Source organism: Salvia splendens, chromosome 1 (genome assembly GCF_004379255.2).
Source record: "Salvia splendens isolate huo1 chromosome 1, SspV2, whole genome shotgun sequence".
Taxonomy (NCBI): Eukaryota; Viridiplantae; Streptophyta; class Magnoliopsida; order Lamiales; family Lamiaceae; genus Salvia; species Salvia splendens.
The window spans coordinates 16437051-16456471 of NC_056032.1; the positions used below are offsets into that span (position 1 = coordinate 16437051).

The 19421-nt window shown below is 36.9% G+C and overlaps 1 protein-coding gene across 1 annotated transcript; it reads left to right on the plus strand.

Annotated features, from left to right (window-relative positions):
- Positions 1-3617: 3617 nt before the first annotated feature.
- LOC121744202 (clathrin heavy chain 1-like) lies at positions 3618-16043 on the plus strand. Its single transcript, XM_042137679.1, has 30 exons — positions 3618-3978; positions 4239-4443; positions 6581-6669; positions 6779-6857; positions 6945-7072; positions 7738-7836; positions 7928-8036; positions 8158-8237; positions 8359-8586; positions 8674-8739; positions 9001-9117; positions 9222-9419; positions 9533-9649; positions 9759-9818; positions 9950-10036; positions 10201-10284; positions 10384-10518; positions 10609-10671; positions 10746-10850; positions 11038-11150; positions 11248-11500; positions 11584-11720; positions 11800-12078; positions 12165-13167; positions 13286-13771; positions 13875-14045; positions 14123-14308; positions 14772-14894; positions 15281-15391; positions 15544-16043. The coding sequence occupies exons 1-30, from the start codon at positions 3934-3936 to the stop codon at positions 15691-15693; spliced, it is 5106 nt and encodes a 1701-aa protein (XP_041993613.1). The 5' UTR covers positions 3618-3933; the 3' UTR covers positions 15694-16043.
- The last annotated feature ends 3378 nt before the right edge of the window (positions 16044-19421 follow it).

Sequence of the window (19421 nt, forward strand, 5' to 3'; positions counted from 1 at the left end):
ATCCAAAAAGTTTTATTCGGATGTTGCACTACTCATATTTGGCTGTGTATTTAAATCAATCTTACTATCGATTTTCAGATTGTGTTTGTGTTTTAAGATTGTGTGGGCGTTTATTCTTATTGAGCTCAGGAGGAATTCAAGTTATTGATACAGTCCAAAGTAGGTCTGCTCTTTCTATAGATCTTCCTTACGATTATCAGGTTTGCTCTTCCTAAAATACAATATTGAAGAAAGATATCTGTGGTGGGACTTGTTGTGTGATAGCATTGGTTCATGAAGGAGATCTTGTGGTCTCCAATACCGGAGACCAGAGATACCAAAGGTTTACGGTTCGGGCGGTTAACCGTAAAATCGTTACCGGTGGTTACGATTCCGAACCGGAACCGTGAGATTTAAATAGAACCTAAGCCATCATTTTTGCAACTGTGGTTCGGTTCAAGTTCCAAAATTTTAGAACTGAAACCATGCCAGAATCGCTAGTTCCGGGCAGTTCCAGAACGAAACCTCGAAAAACTGCCTGAAAACCGTTAAACCGAGTCTGGACCGCCAAAAACCGGAGGTTTGAAACCGTGAAAAAACCAGTAAAATATCACCAAAAAATGTCGGTTCCGAACCGAAACCGTAATCACCGGTTTTGGAACCGTAACCGCAAAACACCCTCGCGATTCGGTTCTGGTTCGACAATTTCCAAAATCGGAACCGTGGGCCTTATGAACAGTTTTTCGGAAAAACAGAGGTTCATTTGTGATTTGATTTAGTTTGTTTTGTTTTAAATTCCGCATATAAAATTCAATCATTCGCATTGGATGTTTGATAAGGGTTGACTGAATGTTTGAAAACGTGATAATGCTAGGTCATCATCCATGGGTTCCACATGGTGTGATCTGGCTGCATATTATAGTTTCCAATTTTGTAAATTCATCCATTTATGTAGTCTCATGCATTCCAAACTTCCAATTATATAAATTCATGCATTAACAAAATCTCAAACGCGTGTTGTGCTCGATTTTATTTATTAGATATAGAATGAATATCGTTATATTGTATGGATTTAGCGTGTTACTTAGGTTTTGGTCTTTTGGATAGTTTCGCACCGCGATGGAAATAGCGTAGGCTAAGCCGTCATTTAGCGGAGACTTGGTTGAGATTCTATCTTGCTATTTACTGAAAGACGAGGTATCAATGATGGTTAGTATTTCTTAGTCATTGTTGACATAACATTGAACATACTCCAATATTGATTATGCACTGATAACATAGAGGATAGAAGAAGTATATAAAATAGTAGAACATTGAGCATACTCCAATATTGATTAATGCTCAACATTATGTCAAATTGTCAACAATGATTAAGAAATAACAAAAACTAATACCTTGTCTTCTTGTAAATAGCAAGATAGAATCTCAACAGTTAGATCCTTCAGTGCTATACCACACCAATGTCGTTTATCCTAAGGTAAGGAAACATGCAGACTGACAGTGCAATCTTTTGCGATAGGTATCTAAATCCTATCGAGGTTGCATTTCTCTTCTGCAAAGAACCGGCTGCATCACCTCTTGTGAACGACGTTCTTGACCGGTCTACTATATAGAAGAATTAGACATGTTTACTTCTTATACATTTAAATATTTGTGAAACATGCATAAGCAAGCACCAATATGATAAAATTACTTCTTCTCGCATTGGATAAAACCGGATTATAGAGTTTATTATATACAAGCAATTCTAATCGTGCAACATGCTCAAAACATGTTTTTCAGTATATCAATCCTAACTGTAAACCCCTCGCTCCTAGGCCCAACACCTCGTCCCAGGACCCAACGCCCCTTCACCGAGCTCAGATTGGGCCTCGCCACTTGACGAGTAATTTCCCCCACAGTATGTTTCGAGCATTTCAAGCTCGACTTGTCGATCTGACATACTTTCACCCAAGTTGTGATGAAGGGCCTCCTGTTGTCCTGTCCTGGTGGTAGATCTTCAGCGACGACTTCAGAATGTTAGCCCCACTCATTCCGTTGGCCACTACTCCTCTTCTCATTGTTAAAGATGTCGACAAACTTCTGAATTTTCGGACTCACTCGATCGAAATGTTCCCGAAGCATCTTGGTTGTATGACGGGGAGTTCCTTCCACTTATGCGCATTGTACGTCGCACTAACCTTATCCCAAAAAACCTTGCGGGTTACATGGGTTCCAACGACTTGATCCTCCAAAGTGGCGACCCACACTTCGAATAATTTTTTATGACTCGATTGGGGAGTAGGGATGATGAGCATCAGGTTTGACGTCTTCACCGAACATCGGAATTTGAGACAAATACTGTGTCGGGCTGTGGGGCATGTAGGGTTTTTAGGGCATGTGAGACATGTGGGAGATGTACACATTATCATTTGTGTGGGCGCCATCGGTTCCCTGAGTTAGCTTGTCCGGATGATTGAGATTGATATGAAATTGCTCCCAAGAGTTGTTGCTTCCGCCAAATATTTTTGCATAAATGAGAATAAAAATTTAGAGAGAAAATTAAGTGAGAGGGTTTTTTTGGTCTGAAAAAAATTATGTGATGAAGGGAGTATTTATAGATGATTATAGAATTACTTGGAGGATAAAAAAAGAAAAAAAGGTAATGTAACAGTTATATTTAGAAAAGTGAGATAATTTAAATATATAATATTAATTTTCAATTAAAAAAAAAACAAATTCCAATAGCTAATTGACGAAGGTCATTCACAGGGCGAGTGGGCTTCACGACCGAATCCAGGGGAACCATGTAGTGGGGGTTGCGTAGCAGGACAACTGCGCTCCCTCAGCCTTCGCGTAAGTCCCTTGAAGGGGACACTTGCAACAACGTGTCTTCCCCCGTCTTGTCCCACCGGGATGGGTCCAACCATCCGTGTTGCGGATGCTCTAAACTACTCTACATGTTATCAGTTTTATCGAGTTTAGCAAGATTTTATAATTTTCTTTATTTATATTGCTCCCTGTTTAATTTCCTTGAATATGCTTACTTCCTTTTTAAATGAACACATCGTGCTTTTCTTTATCAACCCAAAATTTTAAAAAAATCTAACTTATATGTTATTCTTTCAATTAAATATGTATTAATTTGTTTAGAGAGTTAAACTACACAAAAATAAGACAATTAAATACATTAACCAACAACTCCTAAAATTTCATGTAGACCAAGAAATGTTTTATTTTAGTCGAGAAGGAGGGAGACCGGGAGTAATAATTTATGCTTTAAGAAGCCATTTTGGTAAGATGAGTGAATAGATAATAAATTAGGAAAGAAAAATATTTTTATATCCTCCGTCCCAATCTTAGTTGAGCATTTTCTATTCAACACATAATATTCCGTAATTTTATTTTGTAAGATGAGTGAATAGATAATAAATTAGGAAATAAAAATATTTTTATCATAGAAAATATGTTAATTAAAATGAAACGACTAAAAAGAAAAATGTGTTAGTGGAACAACGGTAATAAATATTGTGAGGATGATTTGGGGTTTAAACTTTTAAAATGATAAGTTAGCCAAAATTTTAAATAAAATAGAGAAAATAAAATGAAAAGGACAATCGTACAAGTAACTGCATTACACCAACCGTAGACAATCATCAGCCTTCCCACCGCTCAAAACAATTTCTCCTTTTACAATCTGGTTCAGATCCCTCTCATCCTACTCACGAAAATTCAAAGTTTTTATATACAACCAGAAAATGAATTAAATACATTCCTTAGTTTAGTTTCTCTCACTAGAAAGAACCCTGTGTCTCTCCACATCTCTCTTCCCCTCTCCAGATCTCACTCTTGTTGGTTACCAGAGGGTTCAAGGGTTTCTCTCCCGCTGCTCCAGATCTCAGAGCGCCCGTTGGCGCCGTACCTTTCCCAGATCCGGAGCTCTGAACTAGAGGATTTGATTCGCCGTCTGACATCATGGCGGCCGCAAATGCTCCGATCACCATGAAGGAAACCCTAACGGTATTAATTTGATCGTTCTCCCACCCAATTTCGAACATTGATTCAATTTCAAACTGTTTTGACTAATCAATTTGATGAAATGATTCAATTTTAGCTTAATCATCACTTGGCACTGTTAATCACTGTGGAGTTCGAAATTATTTGTTTCAAACATATCGTTTAGTTTAATATCAGATCTATCAATAATGTCTTAGGCTTTTGTGATTTGAGCTGGTTTCAGTGGAATTCATATTTTTGATTGTGTCTTGTGGTGATTGCAGCTGACTAGCATCGGGATCAATCCACAGTTCATTACTTTCACAAATGTGACTATGGAATCTGATAAGTTTATATGTGTTCGGGAGACGGCACCTCAAAACAGTGTGGTTATTGTCGACATGAGCATGCCAAATCAGCCTTTGAGGCGTCCTATCACTGCAGATTCCGCTCTTATGAATCCAATTTCTCGAATCTTAGCTCTAAAAGGTGACTGAGTTCTCATTAACTCTTTTTAGTTTTTAAAATTTTTATATTTAACGTTTATTTTCAATGGATTGAGTTGATTGTACTAATTTTTATTTGGGACGTCATTTATTAGGGCATCAATACTTAGATTGATTTGTTTGTGTGTTCTCGCGGGTATTTCAAAGTAGCCAAAAACATATTCTTGTCTCCGTATATCTGAAACTCATGTGCCTGAGTGAGTACTGTTTAACATTAGCTGCCTGGTATGAATCATGATCAATGTTTTGAATAACCAACAACCATGAATGTCAATCTGGGAGAATTTTTTAAACTTAGAGCCAGTATATAATGAACAACGAGCTGCAGCTGTAGATAGGGAATTGAGACCTGGGTTGAGAAATATTTGATGAGAACTCAAGATGGTGACGTTTTTACCATTTCAGTTCGTTTGATCATTCTACGATTATGATTTTGTTTTTTTTGCCTTAGCATCCAATGCTATTTTTTCAATATAACTTTTTAAAGCAGTTAAAAGGGTGAGGTATAACAGCTGTTGATATGGGAAGTTGATTTTTAAAAGGCGCAGCTAGATGCTAAACACTTGTGCACTAAATAGTTTTAGAGAGGCTAAATGACTATAATACTAAAAAACAAACAATAGATTATATATTAAAAGACCATTAGTTTCTAAAGCTTTGGGTTGAAGGGCTGAACCCAACAATGACGAAATTCCCTTGGCTACTCTAAGTTAAGATATTAATGTCATATAATATCCCTGCTATTTTAAACTGGAGCCAGGGATGTCAAGAAGGCTGAGGATTATTCCTGTTCTATCGGGGAGATTGTTTTGCATGTTTGGTTCTGCAATTTTCTGGTCATAATTATTCTAAGAACATAATTATTTTATAAAGAAGTCTCTGCATGGTGATGTCAAAGCCTCAGTTTTGTGACACAGACTATTTAGTTTGCACTTCAGAGTGTAGATTGTCTCCCTACATAGAACATGCTAGATGCATGCTATCTATATAAAACCCCTTATAGTAATATTACTAGTTAAATATGTTTATGAAATATCGTTTGTATATTATCTAAAGTAGAAGCATACATATGAATTTCTAATCCTGTCCTAATGATCTCTCATTTGGTGCATGTATTTTTCTCAAATAAACTTAAAATTCTCCAATTTTGCAACCAATGACCATTAACCATCACCATTGTATCTAAATTTGCATTTCAAGTGAAAAACCAATTTACAGCTTTACAAATATATTGATTTGAACAAATAGTGGTATCTGTTTATGTATAATTATTAGAAATTCCACTTCTGAGACTCCTTACAACATAATCAGAAACACTGTCAATTTCCTCAACTCTTCACGAAAACTCTCTTCAACATTCCCAAAATTGATATTGATATCAAACACATTCCCACAAAGATTGTCCCATTTTTCCATTTCCGTCCGTCCCACAAAATTTGTCCCATTTCACTTTTTACCATTTTTGGTAGTGGACCCCATATTCCACTAACTCATTCGTACTCACATTTTATTATAAAACTAATATATAAAAGTAGGACCTACATTCTACTAACTTTTTCAACTCACTTTTCATTACATTTCTTAAAACCCGTGCCCGGTTAAAGTGAGACAATCTTTGTGGGACGGAGGGAGTATTATTTATGTTAATATTATACCGTGTTACATCTAAGGTGTGCTTGGTAATATGAGGGATGTTTGAATTGGTGGCCGTTGCAATGGATGTATAGAATATTCCATTTGTGATGCAAATGTCCCATTCTCCACTTTTGGGGATATGGAAGTGGTATTGGTCCTATTGGAGGAACGGTTCCTCCATACTAAACAACTGCTTCATTCCAATTCCCCTCTCCAAAACCTTCAATCAGGCACCCCTTTAGTTACTGTAATTGCTAATGTTGTCATGTTCAATAATATGCTCAGGGCTGTATTAACTGGGGCCACTCCCCTCTCCAAAACCTTCGATCAGGCACCCCGTTAGTTACTGTAATTGCTAATGTTGTCATGTTGAATAATATGCTCAGGGCTGTACACCGGGACCATTTTTGTTTGTATAACAATTTAGCATGCTTTAATTTTCTCTTGGTTTTTATACTGATTTTTTCCCTTAAAATGTATTGAAGCTCAACTTCCTGGAACTACACAAGACCACTTACAAATATTTAACATTGAGGCAAAGGCCAAACTGAAGTCCCATCAGATGCCTGAGCAGGTGGGATTTTCTTGCCTGTTTAATAAGTACTTTGTCCTTCTCGTATAATGTTTTATATGGTGGGTAGATTTTAGATGATGATTTTCCTGGATATTATACTTTCCCACAGGTCATATTTTGGAAGTGGATTACACCTAAGATGTTGGGTTTAGTTACACAATCATCAGTGTATCACTGGTCAATTGAAGGTAATGATGGCATATTCTTAGCTTCTGATTCAGTTTTGTTGGGTTTCTTTCATTGTGGTCTCATTTGAAGATTTTCTTTTTGAACAGGTGAGTCTGAACCTGCAAAGATGTTTGACAGAGCTGCCAATCTAGCAAACAATCAGATAATTAATTATAAGTGCGATCCATCTGAAAAATGGTTGGTTTTGATAGGGATCGCTCCTGGTTCTGCTGAGGTTCGACTCATCTAAACCATGCATAACATTTTACCTGTATAGCATAGTTTCCATGGATTATTTGCTAGTGACAAAGTTTCCTTCTGTTAATTCAGACTACAAGACTTCAAATATTCCGATGGTTGTTGTACTGTGTTCATTTGTATACATGCGGAAATTGGCAGTAAAAATATAAGAATGCTACGTTCCAATAATAGAGATCTATGGGAGTAACATAAATGTACATAGTGGTAGAATTTTTGTGGAAAAGTAAGTCAGTGTGTTACTTTGTGTACTGCTTTCATGGATCTTGAAGAGTATCTAGAATCGTTTGAACCAAGTGGTAGATTCTAGCTGTATTTTGGGAAAGGAAGAAGCGCTTGTGGCAGCCATTTATGTCCTTTTACTGGATTTAAAATCATTTTGCTGCTTCCCCATTCTAATATGCTGCTAAGCTTTGTTCATACTATAACAATAGTGCATAGGCTCATTGGAGAACGATGCAGGTCCTCTTTTTCCCGCAGTCCCTTCTCTTTTGATTCTCCGGACTGTGTTCAGTTGAATCAAACTGCAGATATATATTGCGCTTCAGTGGCTATTATCTATTGTAGTATTTCCATCCATCAATTAGCTTTTATGTTCATCATTGAAAACTAATACAGTGAGATGCTATTTATTTTTCTTAGAGGCCACAACTTGTCAAAGGAAGTATGCAGCTATTTTCTGTAGATCAGCAACGTAGCCAAGCACTTGAAGCACATGCTGCATCATTTGCCTCTATCAGAGTACGTAATCATTTCTTTGGATTTGTGACATGCTCTATGCTGTTTCTATGAACAAATTTTGTATAATACCTTTCTGTCTGATTGTGAACAGGTACCAGGGAATGATAAGGATTCCATTCTTATTTCATTTGCTACGAAGACCTCTAATGCTGGACAGACTACTTCTAAGTTGCATGTTATTGAGCTTGGTGCTCAGCCAGGTGGATTTTACCTTCCTTCCTTTGTTGTTTTCTGTCATTGTCATATTATCTGTATATAAGTGGATAGGTAATTTATCACGGGTGTCTCTGTCCTTCACCTCACAACTGTCAACATTTACAGGAAAACCATCATTTACGAAGAAGCAGGCAGATCTTTTCTTCCCACCAGATTTTGCTGACGATTTTCCAGTGGCCATGCAGGTATCCCTTGTTGGAGAACTTATGATTTTATTATGTTGTCTATGTGAGTGTGTATAACTATGTAGTTAGGCATCTCACTTTTGTTCCACAATGCTTATTATATTATATTTTTCTTTTGCAGATTTCCCACAAGTATGGCCTGACATATGTGATCACAAAGCTTGGCCTGCTATTTGTATATGACCTTGAAACTGCAACAGCTGTATACAGAAACAGAATCAGCCCTGATCCCATATTTCTAACATCCGAAGCTACATCAGTTGGAGGTTTCTATGCAATTAATAGGCGTGGCCAAGTTTTACTTGCCACAGTAAATGAATCGACTATTGTCCCATTTGTCAGTGGGCAAGTAGGTTTTCCAACTTCTACGTATTGCATCAGTTTTTGAGAAGTCTACTATGTTTCAAGAATTTGAGTCTTAAATGGTTAATGGCAGTTGAACAATCTGGAGCTTGCGGTAAATCTTGCCAAAAGAGGAAACTTACCTGGTGCAGAGAATTTGGTAAGTTTTTATTTGGATATTCATGTTCTTTTCTTGCAAAACATGTTTGTGATATGCAAAACATTTCTCGTGAACCACTAATGGAACTTGGAAGCTTCTCCATTATGATTTCTGTGTTAAAATCATTCATGTTTGTTATTGGTAGACTGGCTACATATTTTTATGTATGAAAGGTTACAACTGTCTTTGTTGCTCCTATGATTTATTATTTAGTATGATTGGGGGTATACCTAGATTTAAATTTCTCCGCCTTGTTCTCAGGTTGTTCAGCGTTTTCAAGAATTGTTTGCTCAGACAAAGTACAAAGAGGCTGCTGAGCTTGCTGCAGAATCTCCACAAGGCATCCTTAGGACACCTGATACTGTTTCCAAATTTCAGGTAAATCATGTTCGCTATCTATCAATGATTTTCCCCAGCCCCAAGCATGCAGCTGGTGGAAGTACAAGCGGTATCATTTCTTTAACACTTTCTGTTTTATTCAGAGCGTTCCTGTACAAGCTGGGCAGACACCACCTTTGTTGCAGTATTTTGGAACACTTTTAACCAAAGGAAAGCTCAATGCATTTGAGTCTTTGGAATTGTCTCGACTTGTGGTCAACCAGAACAAGAAGAATCTATTGGAGAACTGGTTGGCTGAAGACAAACTGGAATGCAGTGAGGAACTTGGAGATCTCGTCAAGGTGAAATTCTCAAAAGCTTTAATGTATCCACTGGCCACTTCTTTACATGTTTACCCTGAATATCTCCATCTCTTTTTGCCTAACACGAATCTGCTTCATATTAAACCTTCTAGACTGTTGACAACGACCTTGCACTGAAAATTTATATCAAAGCCAGAGCTACACCGAAAGTTGTGGCTGCTTTTGCCGAACGTCGGGAGTTTGACAAAATCCTGATTTACTCAAAACAGGTCTGGTTTTGGATAGCTATGTTTGTTGGAGTAACTGGACTCCTTTATTGTTATTAATGTCATATCCTTTGTGTAATCTGCTCCAATGGAGTTATTTATCTTGAAACAGGTTGGGTACACACCTGACTATCTTTTCCTTCTGCAAACCATTCTTCGAGCAGATCCTCAGGTATACTAAACAGATTTTGGTCTTTTCATTATATTAGGATGCGTGCATGCTCTGTTTCTAAAGTTCTTGTTTTCCGATGACTTATTGTTTTAGGGAGTCGTTTGGGTTTTTAATGTATTACTTGCCTGCAGGGAGCTGTTAATTTTGCCCTTATGATGTCTCAAATGGAAGGAGGTTGTCCTGTTGATTACAATACCATTACCGATCTATTTCTTCAGGTCCGTGTTTATCTTGTTTTGCAACCATTCTGACTTGCATTGCCAGCATCCTCTTCTCAGTTCTCCATTTCTTGTTTGAAACATTGAAAGCATGTCTTTTTTCCCCCTGCAACGCTATTCACTAATTTGGTAATATATGTGGCTGTTAAATATTTTTTCCCCAGAGGAACTTGATTCGTGAAGCAACGGCTTTTCTGCTGGATGTTTTGAAACCAAATTTACCAGAACATGGTTTCTTGCAAACAAAGGTTCATCATTATTTTTCATCCTGCTTTTAATCAAAATCAGTCTACTTAGATATATCTAGACCATGGCATGAGTCCATGACCATTTTTCTCTCTGTATAGGTCTTGGAGATAAATCTTGTGACATTTCCGAATGTTGCTGATGCTATTTTGGCAAATGGCATGTTTAGTCATTATGACAGGCCACGTGTAGCACAACTATGTGAGAAAGCTGGTCTTTACATTCGGGCACTTCAGGTTTTGGCAATCGTCTTCTTCCTTTGGCCACTGTCAAGTATATGAAGTATTTGTTCCCGTATGTCTTGCTCAATTCACTTTTATTTGCAGCATTACTCCGAACTGCCTGACATCAAGCGAGTTATTGTGAACACCCATGCAATTGAGCCACAGGTTGCTAACATTTTTATTGATCTTTTGCTTGTCTTAAGCTGGTCTTGTCAGTGTTTAATGGTCAATCATTTCAGGCACTTGTGGAGTTCTTTGGGACACTTTCCAAGGAATGGGCTATGGAGTGTATGAAGGATCTGTTATTGGTTAATTTAAGAGGAAATCTTCAGATAATTGTGCAGGTATAAAGAGTGTACAAATGTGGTTCCTATAATATATTGTCCCTTCAAACCCTGTTTTCCTTATCCTTTTGTCACGCTATCTCTGAACTGTGTCGGAAAGCTGCCCTCAGAAGATTTTAATCAAACCATTAACGAATTTTGATGTGTAGTAGTCTTCTTATGTTAAGTTGTCTTTCTGCATTATTAGGTTGCTAAGGAGTATTGTGAACATCTGGGAGTCGAAGCATGCATTAAGCTCTTTGAGCAGTTCAAATCATATGAAGGGTTGTATTTCTTCCTAGGATCATATTTGAGCTCCAGGTAACATATTTATGGACGAGTCTTGTAGCATGAGTGGCTGGCATTTTCCATTCAACCTGATGGCTAATCAGGTTACTAACTATTTATTGCCTGGCAGTGAGGATCCTGAGATCCACTTTAAGTATATTGAGGCAGCTGCTAAGACTGGACAAATTAAAGAGGTCGAACGTGTTACAAGAGAATCAGAGTTCTATGACCCTGAAAAGACTAAGAACTTTTTAATGGAAGCAAAACTTCCTGATGCACGTCCGTTAATCAATGTGTGTGACCGATTTGGTTTTGTGCCCGACCTCACACATTACTTGTACTCCAACAACATGCTTCGCTACATTGAAGGTTATGTGCAAAAGGTTTGTATCTTTCTGTTGAAAATTTTCATTGGATGAAGAATTTGTTATCCATGCAAGGCTAACCTTGCTGTTTCTATATATAGGTCAATCCTGGAAATGCTCCATTAGTTGTTGGACAGCTGTTAGATGATGAATGCCCAGAAGATTTCATTAAAGGCCTTATCCTTTCTGTCCGCTCTCTGCTTCCAGTTGAACCTCTTGTGGAGGAGTGTGAGAAGAGGTACTATATCTGCTCTCCTAACTTGAATTGGGGGCATGTTTTTTCCTTGATATCCTTATGCTTAGCCTCTGATGTGCAGGAATCGGCTTCGCCTGCTTACCCAGTTTCTGGAACATCTTGTGAGTGAAGGAAGCCAGGATGTGCATGTTCACAATGCTTTGGGTAAAATCATAATAGATAGCAATAACAATCCAGAACACTTCCTCACTACCAATCCATACTATGATTCGCGTGTTGTGGGAAAATACTGTGAGAAGCGTGACCCTACACTTGCTGTTGTTGCATACCGCAGAGGGCAATGTGATGATGAACTCATCAATGTGACAAATAAGAACTCTTTGTTCAAGCTGCAGGCTAGGTTTGTCATTTAAGGCTTTATCCTGTGGTTTCTTACTTCAGTATCATTTTTTCTAGAAAGCTAATTTGTTGTCATCTTTTTCACAGGTATGTTGTTGAAAGAATGGATGGTGATCTCTGGGCCAAAGTTCTTGATCCTGAAAATGAATTCAGAAGGCTGCTCATTGATCAAGTTGTATCTACTGCTTTGCCTGAAAGCAAAAGCCCTGAGCAAGTCTCTGCTGCTGTTAAAGCTTTTATGACAGCTGACCTTCCTCATGAACTCATTGAGTTGCTTGAAAAGATTGTGCTTCAAAACTCAGCATTCAGTGGGAACTTTAATCTGCAAAATTTACTTATCTTGACAGCAATTAAAGCTGACCCATCGAGGGTTATGGACTATATCAATAGACTCGATAACTTTGATGGACCAGCTGTTGGTGAAGTTGCTGTTGATGCTCAATTGTATGAAGAAGCTTATGCTATTTTCAAGAAGTTCAACTTGAATGTACAGGCTGTTAATGTGTTGCTGGACAATATTCGGGATATTAACCGAGCTGTGGAATTTGCTTATCGTGTTGAAGAGGATGCTGTTTGGAGTCAAGTTGCTAAAGCTCAGCTTCGGGAAGGTCTAGTTAGCGATGCAATAGAGTCATTCATTCGTGCAGATGATGCAACCCAATTTCCGGAAGTAATCCGGGCTGCGGAAGATGCTGATGTATATCATGACCTAGTGAAATACCTTCTCATGGTCAGGCAGAAATCAAAGGAGCCCAAAGTGGATAGTGAGCTCATTTATGCATATGCAAAGATCGAGAGGCTGGGTGACATTGAAGAATTTATTCTCATGCCAAATGTTGCAAATCTGCCTAGTGTTGGTGACCGCTTGTATGATGAAGCATTGTATGAGGCTGCAAAGATTATCTTTGCTTTTATATCTAACTGGGGCAAGCTGGCTTGCACATTAGTTAAGTTGAAGCAATTCCAAGGGGCTGTTGATGCCGCTCGCAAAGCTAATAGTGCAAAGACATGGAAAGAAGTATGTTTTGCCTGTGTGGATGCCGAGGAGTTCCGATTGGCTCAGATCTGTGGTCTCAATATTATCATACAGGTATTCTATAGTTATTTCTACTGTAGATTCATAAGATAAAAGCAGGTTCCAGTATCACATCCAGTGAGCTGTGAACTTCTAATCTCTTCGTGACCTTTTAACACTCTTGTTATTATAGGTGGATGATCTGGAAGAGGTCAGTGAGTATTATCAGAATAGAGGATGCTTCAATGAGCTAATATCTCTTATGGAGAGTGGTCTAGGGTTGGAACGTGCACATATGGGTATCTTTACAGAGCTGGGAGTCTTATATGCCAGATACCGCCATGAGAAGCTCATGGAACACATTAAATTGTTCTCCACTCGTCTCAATATTCCCAAGCTGATCAGAGCATGTGATGAACAACAGCACTGGCAAGAACTTACATACTTGTACATTCAGTACGATGAGTTCGATAATGGTGCAACTACAGTCATGAACCATTCACCTGAAGCCTGGGATCACATGCAATTCAAAGATATTATTGTCAAGGTTGCCAATGTGGAGCTATACTACAAGGCCGTACATTTCTATTTACAAGAGCACCCAGATCTCATCAATGACGTTCTGAATGTCCTTGCACTTCGCCTGGATCACACTCGTGTTGTGGACATTATGCGAAAGGTATGTTGAATTAATGTGTTATATGCCTATTAACTTTGTGATTGTTTGGTTTCCAGCATCAGCATTAACTTTGTTGTAATAACATTTAATTTTAACCATTTAGGCCGGTCATCTACGTCTTGTTAAGCCATATATGGTTGCAGTCCAGAGCAATAATGTCTCTGCAGTGAATGAAGCTCTGAATGAGATCTACACAGAAGAAGAAGATTATGACAGATTACGTGAATCTATTGACTTGTATGATAACTTTGACCTAATTGGCCTTGCCCAAAAGGTGAGTTGGAGTATTTATACAACATCCGTGAAACATTAGAAAAATGTAAACTTCTCACCTTTTTTTTGCCTGAACAGATTGAGAAACATGAACTGCTTGAGATGAGGCGTGTTGCAGCCTACATTTACAAAAAGGCAGGCAGATGGAAGCAGTCGATTGCATTGTCAAAGAAAGATAACCTCTACAAAGATGCAATGGAGACAGCTTCACAATCCGGTGGACGTGAACTTGCTGAGGAGTTGCTTGTTTACTTCATTGAACAGGTATGGCACTAAACTTCATATAAAATCTTATTTCTGCAGTTATCAAAATATTATGATAAGGAATTACATAAAAAATATACCTCCTTTTTCCTCTTCTCAGAATAATTTTCTGTTTTCTGTAATTACCCTAACAAACTTGGTTGTCCTAGCCTTTAACAATTTGTATGTTGTATATGAGAACTCATACGTGTAAGGTCTTTGACATTTCTGTTGTAACGTTATTTAATTTGGGCTGGTTTTATGGTGCACAACCCTTGTTGCTCCCAATAGCTGGTTGACTATGTATTACTTTATGCTTCAATCAACTCGTGTTTTAGATATGTTTTTGAACTTTGTACCAGCTTGATAGTGCATGAAATATTCATGTTTTGGGCAGTTCACTTACTTTCTGGTGGAGCTATGTGAATAGTTTCTGTGGATGTTTGTAATTCTGATGTCTACCTATTATTTCTGTGATTTGTAGGGGAAGAAGGAGTGCTTTGCGTCTTGCCTATTTGTTTGTTACGACTTGATTCGCCCAGACGTCGCACTTGAACTAGCCTGGGTGAATAACATGATTGACTTTGCCTTCCCCTATCTGTTACAGGTACCAAGCTTCTCTCCTTACCTTCATAATATATCCCTAGGTTGCTCATAATAATTTAAAGAGCTTCTAAAATTAATACTCCCTCTGCCCACGAAAAATAGTCCCATTTTGCCATTTTGGGGGGTCCACAGAAAATAGTCCCATTTCTGAAAATGGAGAGTTTTTCTCACATACTTTTTCTTCTCTTTTCCATATTTTAATTACTTTTTCTCTCTTTCTTTCTTACTTTACCTACTTTTTTTCCTTCTCTCTTACTCTACCAATTTCTCATTTAAACCCGTGCCGTCCACAAATGGGACTATTTTTTGTGGAAGGATGGAGTATAATTTGTGTACTTGATCACTTGTTTCATACATAACCATGTCCAATATTTTCTTATCTTGCAGTTCATCCGCGAGTACTCTGGCAAAGTTGATGAGCTAATCAAGGACAAGATCGAGGCTAAGAAGGAAGAGAAGGCTAAAGAAAATGAGGAGAAAGATGTCATCATGCAACAGGTATAATATACTAGCAAGTTCTTTATTGAGATAGAGTTGGTATTATAATTCCGGCTATACAGCATTGCTGCTGTTCAGTCTATGATGCTCTGGTTTGAGAATTACTTGATTGGATGGTGCTGATGATTCATCTTGCTTGATATCTGGTGCAGAATATGTATGCCCAGCTGTTGCCTCTTGCTTTACCAGCCCCGCCTATGCCAGGCATGGGTGGGGGCTATGCTGGTCAGCCACCCCCACCCATGGGGGGTATGGGAATGGGAATGCCTCCATTTGGAATGCCATCAATGGGGTCATATTGAGCCCGAACTAATTGTGTGATAGTTGGTGAGCGAGAAGTGGATGGATGTCCATGAAGTTTTCGTGTTATCTAGTACCTCGCTTCCCTAACAGTTGAAGGGGCCAATGGTAGAGATGGGGGATAGAAAATAAAAGCTGATTTGGTGTTTCCTGTGATAGGGTGGTGGGATACGAGGTTTATTGTAATATTCTTTTCTTTGATAGCGAGGCATTTTTTTCCAGGTCTAGGCCGCAAGCTGAGGTTATTTGTATTTTAAAAAGAAGTACTTGAACATGAGAAACAAATATTACAGGACTAAATTGTTATCTTATATTTTTGTTTGTGTATAAACTGCCTCGAATTTCTTCTCCATTAGAACGTTTATGTACAATTAGATTGCATGCTTACTTTGTCAAATGTTATAAATTCTATGAGATGCTGCAGTTCAGCTGATCTAGTGTAATTCTATGAATGAAAGTTCTTTATTTATTTCATTTGGTATAACTAGATAAATACATTGATTCCCTTGAAGTAAGGAACATTAGTAATAAATATTCAACGAAGCCCTACGTGATCTATACCTCTGTTGTATCCTAGTAGTACAATTTTTATTATGATCTTACAATATTTGTTACCTATTTTGTGCCTTCGAAAAGAAAGCTAACCTTTTGAATTATGTTTCTCTTTTATGCTTGAAAGTATGTTAGGCTCTTTTTGATATGGTGAATTGGAATGGTGTGAGAATGGAATGAGAATAGGGATGAAATGATATTTTTTTGCAATTTTTATCCTCTCTTTTCCATACATCTTATGAAGCAAATTGGTAGAATGGAAGTAAGAATCACATTTATTTCATAATACCGAGAATGGCCTTATAGTTATAACTAGGGATGTCAATGTAGCCCGCAACCCGTGGGCTGACCCGAATAGCCCGCCAAATTTATAGGGTTAGGGTTGGAAATTTCTAGCCCGATAAAATTAAAACCCGATTAGCCCGCGACCCGTTAGGGCTAGACCCGAAAACCCGATGGGCTGGCCCGAAAACCCGATAAAATTTCTATTATTCTATTTTTTACTCATAATTCGACATTTTATTGATTAATTTTATAATATAGATAACTAAAAAAATAACTTTCAAATTTATATTAAATATACAAATTATATATTGAATTTTTATTAATATAATAATTGATAAATAAATTAAAAACTTCAAATTCACTTTAAAAAATATTTAAATTTCTACAACATGCATTAAAATTTATCGAAATATCTCAAATATTAGTATTTGATCATGTTTATGATTGAGTTTGACCATATATCTCAAATGTATCATAATTAAATATTTTATATTTTATGAATATAACTAGTTTTCATCGTTATTTATTGGATTGATTGCATGTAAATCTTATCGGTAGCAACCCGATTAACCCGCTGGGCTAGCCCGAAACCCGAGCTTTTAGGGTTAGGGTTGAACTTTTACAACCCGAAAAAATTCACAACCCGATTAGCCCGCACCCGATTGACCCGCAACCCGAGTAGGGCCGGCCCGAAACCCGATGGGCCGACCCGATTGACATCCCTGGTTATAACTGTGTCCAAAAAGAGAGGCGTGCCGCGTGCTGTGATGGGCTTGAGTTTAGTACTTCATTGTTCCCATAAATGAGTTTAGTACTTCATTGTTCCCGTAAAAATTTCTAATTTTGAGAATGGTATCAATTTTAATATGTAATTATAAAATAAGAGGGAAAAATAAAATAAAAATGTATCTAACGTGTTAATAAAAGTGGACCTTATATTGGTGAAAATATCAAAGTAAATTATTTTATGGGAAGGAGTTTTAACTTAAAGGTGTATGGATTCCACTAAGAGCATCTCCAAGGAGGAAATGTAAAAGTAAATGAAAGAGGTTTGTCCTTTGTTTATCTTCTCAAAAAGTAAAATATACCTTTTCAAAAATTAACATATTCCAAAGGGAAAATGTATTTAGAAAGGTAAATTATTATCTAAAATAAAATAATAGTACAAAATGCATTCTAAAACATAAAGGTATAATATCTTTTCCCTTGGAGAATGATTTTTCATGAAAAGAAAACAAATATAAGATTTTACCTCTCCATTAATGAAGAGGTAAAGATACCTCTATAAAATAGGAAAAATGTATAATACCTTCTCAAATATATCTCCACTTAGTAAATGATTTTTCATTAAAAAAAATGTATATATGGTAGTTATAAGAATTTACCTCTCCATTTGGAGATGCTCTAAGAGAGGTAAATGGAGAGGTAAACTCTTATAACTATCGTATTTACATTTTTTAATGAAAAATCATTCAACAATGGGAGAGGTATTTGAGAAGACATTATACATTTTTCCATTTTGAAGAGATATTTTTACCTCTTCATCAATTGAGAGGTAAAATCTTATAACTACCATATTTGCCTTCTTTTTCTGAAAAACCATTCTCCAAAGGGGAATGTATTTGAGAATGTATTAAACTTTTTGTTTTTGAATGCATTTTGTACTACTCCCTCGGTCCCATAAAAATATGTGCAATGGGTATGTCACGGGAATTAAGACAAAATTTGTAAAGTAAGAGTGATGAGGTGAATGGTATGGTAAAGTAAGCTGAGGGAGGAGAATGATAGTTAAAGTAGAATTAGTGGATAGTGAGACCTACATTATTAAATTGATATAACTTTCCAAAAATGGAATGCACACATTTTTGTGGGACGGATGAAAATGGAAAATGTACATATTTTTATGAGACGGAGGGAGTATTATTTTATTTTAAAAAAATAATTTATCTTTTTATATACCTTTTTTCCCTTTGGTTCGTGTTACTTTTTGGAATGGTATATTTAACTTTTTGAGATGATATACCTCTTTCATTTACCTTTCCTTCTTTGAGATGCTCTAACAAGTACTATCTCACTCTATCAATAATGTCTAGTTTTGCTATTTTTGTCTGTCCACTAATAAATGTCGCATTTACTTTTTTTATTACTTGTGATAATGAACCCCACATTCTACTAACTTTATCTTATTCATAATTTATTATAAAACTAATACTCCTTCCGTCCCGGCTAAGATAACACATTTCTTAGTCGACACGAGATTTTAGGAGTTGCTGGTTAATGTATTTAATTGGAGAGAGGAAATGTGATTGTAAGTATTAAATGGAAGAAAGAGAGTTGAATACTTAGGGAGAAAAAAAGTGGTCGGTGAATTAAATGGAGAGATAAATTTTCTAAAAATAGCAATATAGTAGTATAATCTTATTTGGGACAAACTAAAGTAAGACAGAGAGAATATATCTTCCAATATCTTTTTTCTTTCACTTTGTATTACATTTTTAAAACTTGTGCTTAATCAAACTAGGGATTGTATTGATGGACTAACGAAGTAAAAGTAAATAATATAGTAAAAGACTAAAAGTCCAAATCAAAATTGGTTCCATCCATTTGCCTAATTTTTTTGGTTGTACATATTAGGCATGGTAACTTGTGATCATGAATACCCCTCCGGCCCTGAAAATTTGTCACTTATTTTCATTATCGTCCGTCTCCAAAAATTTATCACCTTTACTTTTACTATTTTTGCCAATGAACCTTACATACACTAACCCATACCTATTCACATTTTAATATAAAACTAATATATAAAAGTAGGATTCACATGTCATTTACTTTTTTAACTTACTTTCTATTACATTTCTCAAAACCCGTACTGGATCAAATGGTGATAGGGAGT

What these genes read in the sequence shown, in the direction of transcription:
- LOC121744202 (XM_042137679.1), top strand. Translation starts at nt 3,934, where the DNA reads ATGGCGGCCGCAAATGCTCCGATCACCATGAAGGAAACCCTAACG. An exon ending in TCGAATCTTAGCTCTAAAAG is followed by an intron (nt 4,444 to 6,580) that starts GTGACTGAGTTC and finishes AATGTATTGAAG; the next exon opens with CTCAACTTCCTGGAACTACA. An exon ending in CCCATCAGATGCCTGAGCAG is followed by an intron (nt 6,670 to 6,778) that starts GTGGGATTTTCT and finishes ACTTTCCCACAG; the next exon opens with GTCATATTTTGGAAGTGGAT.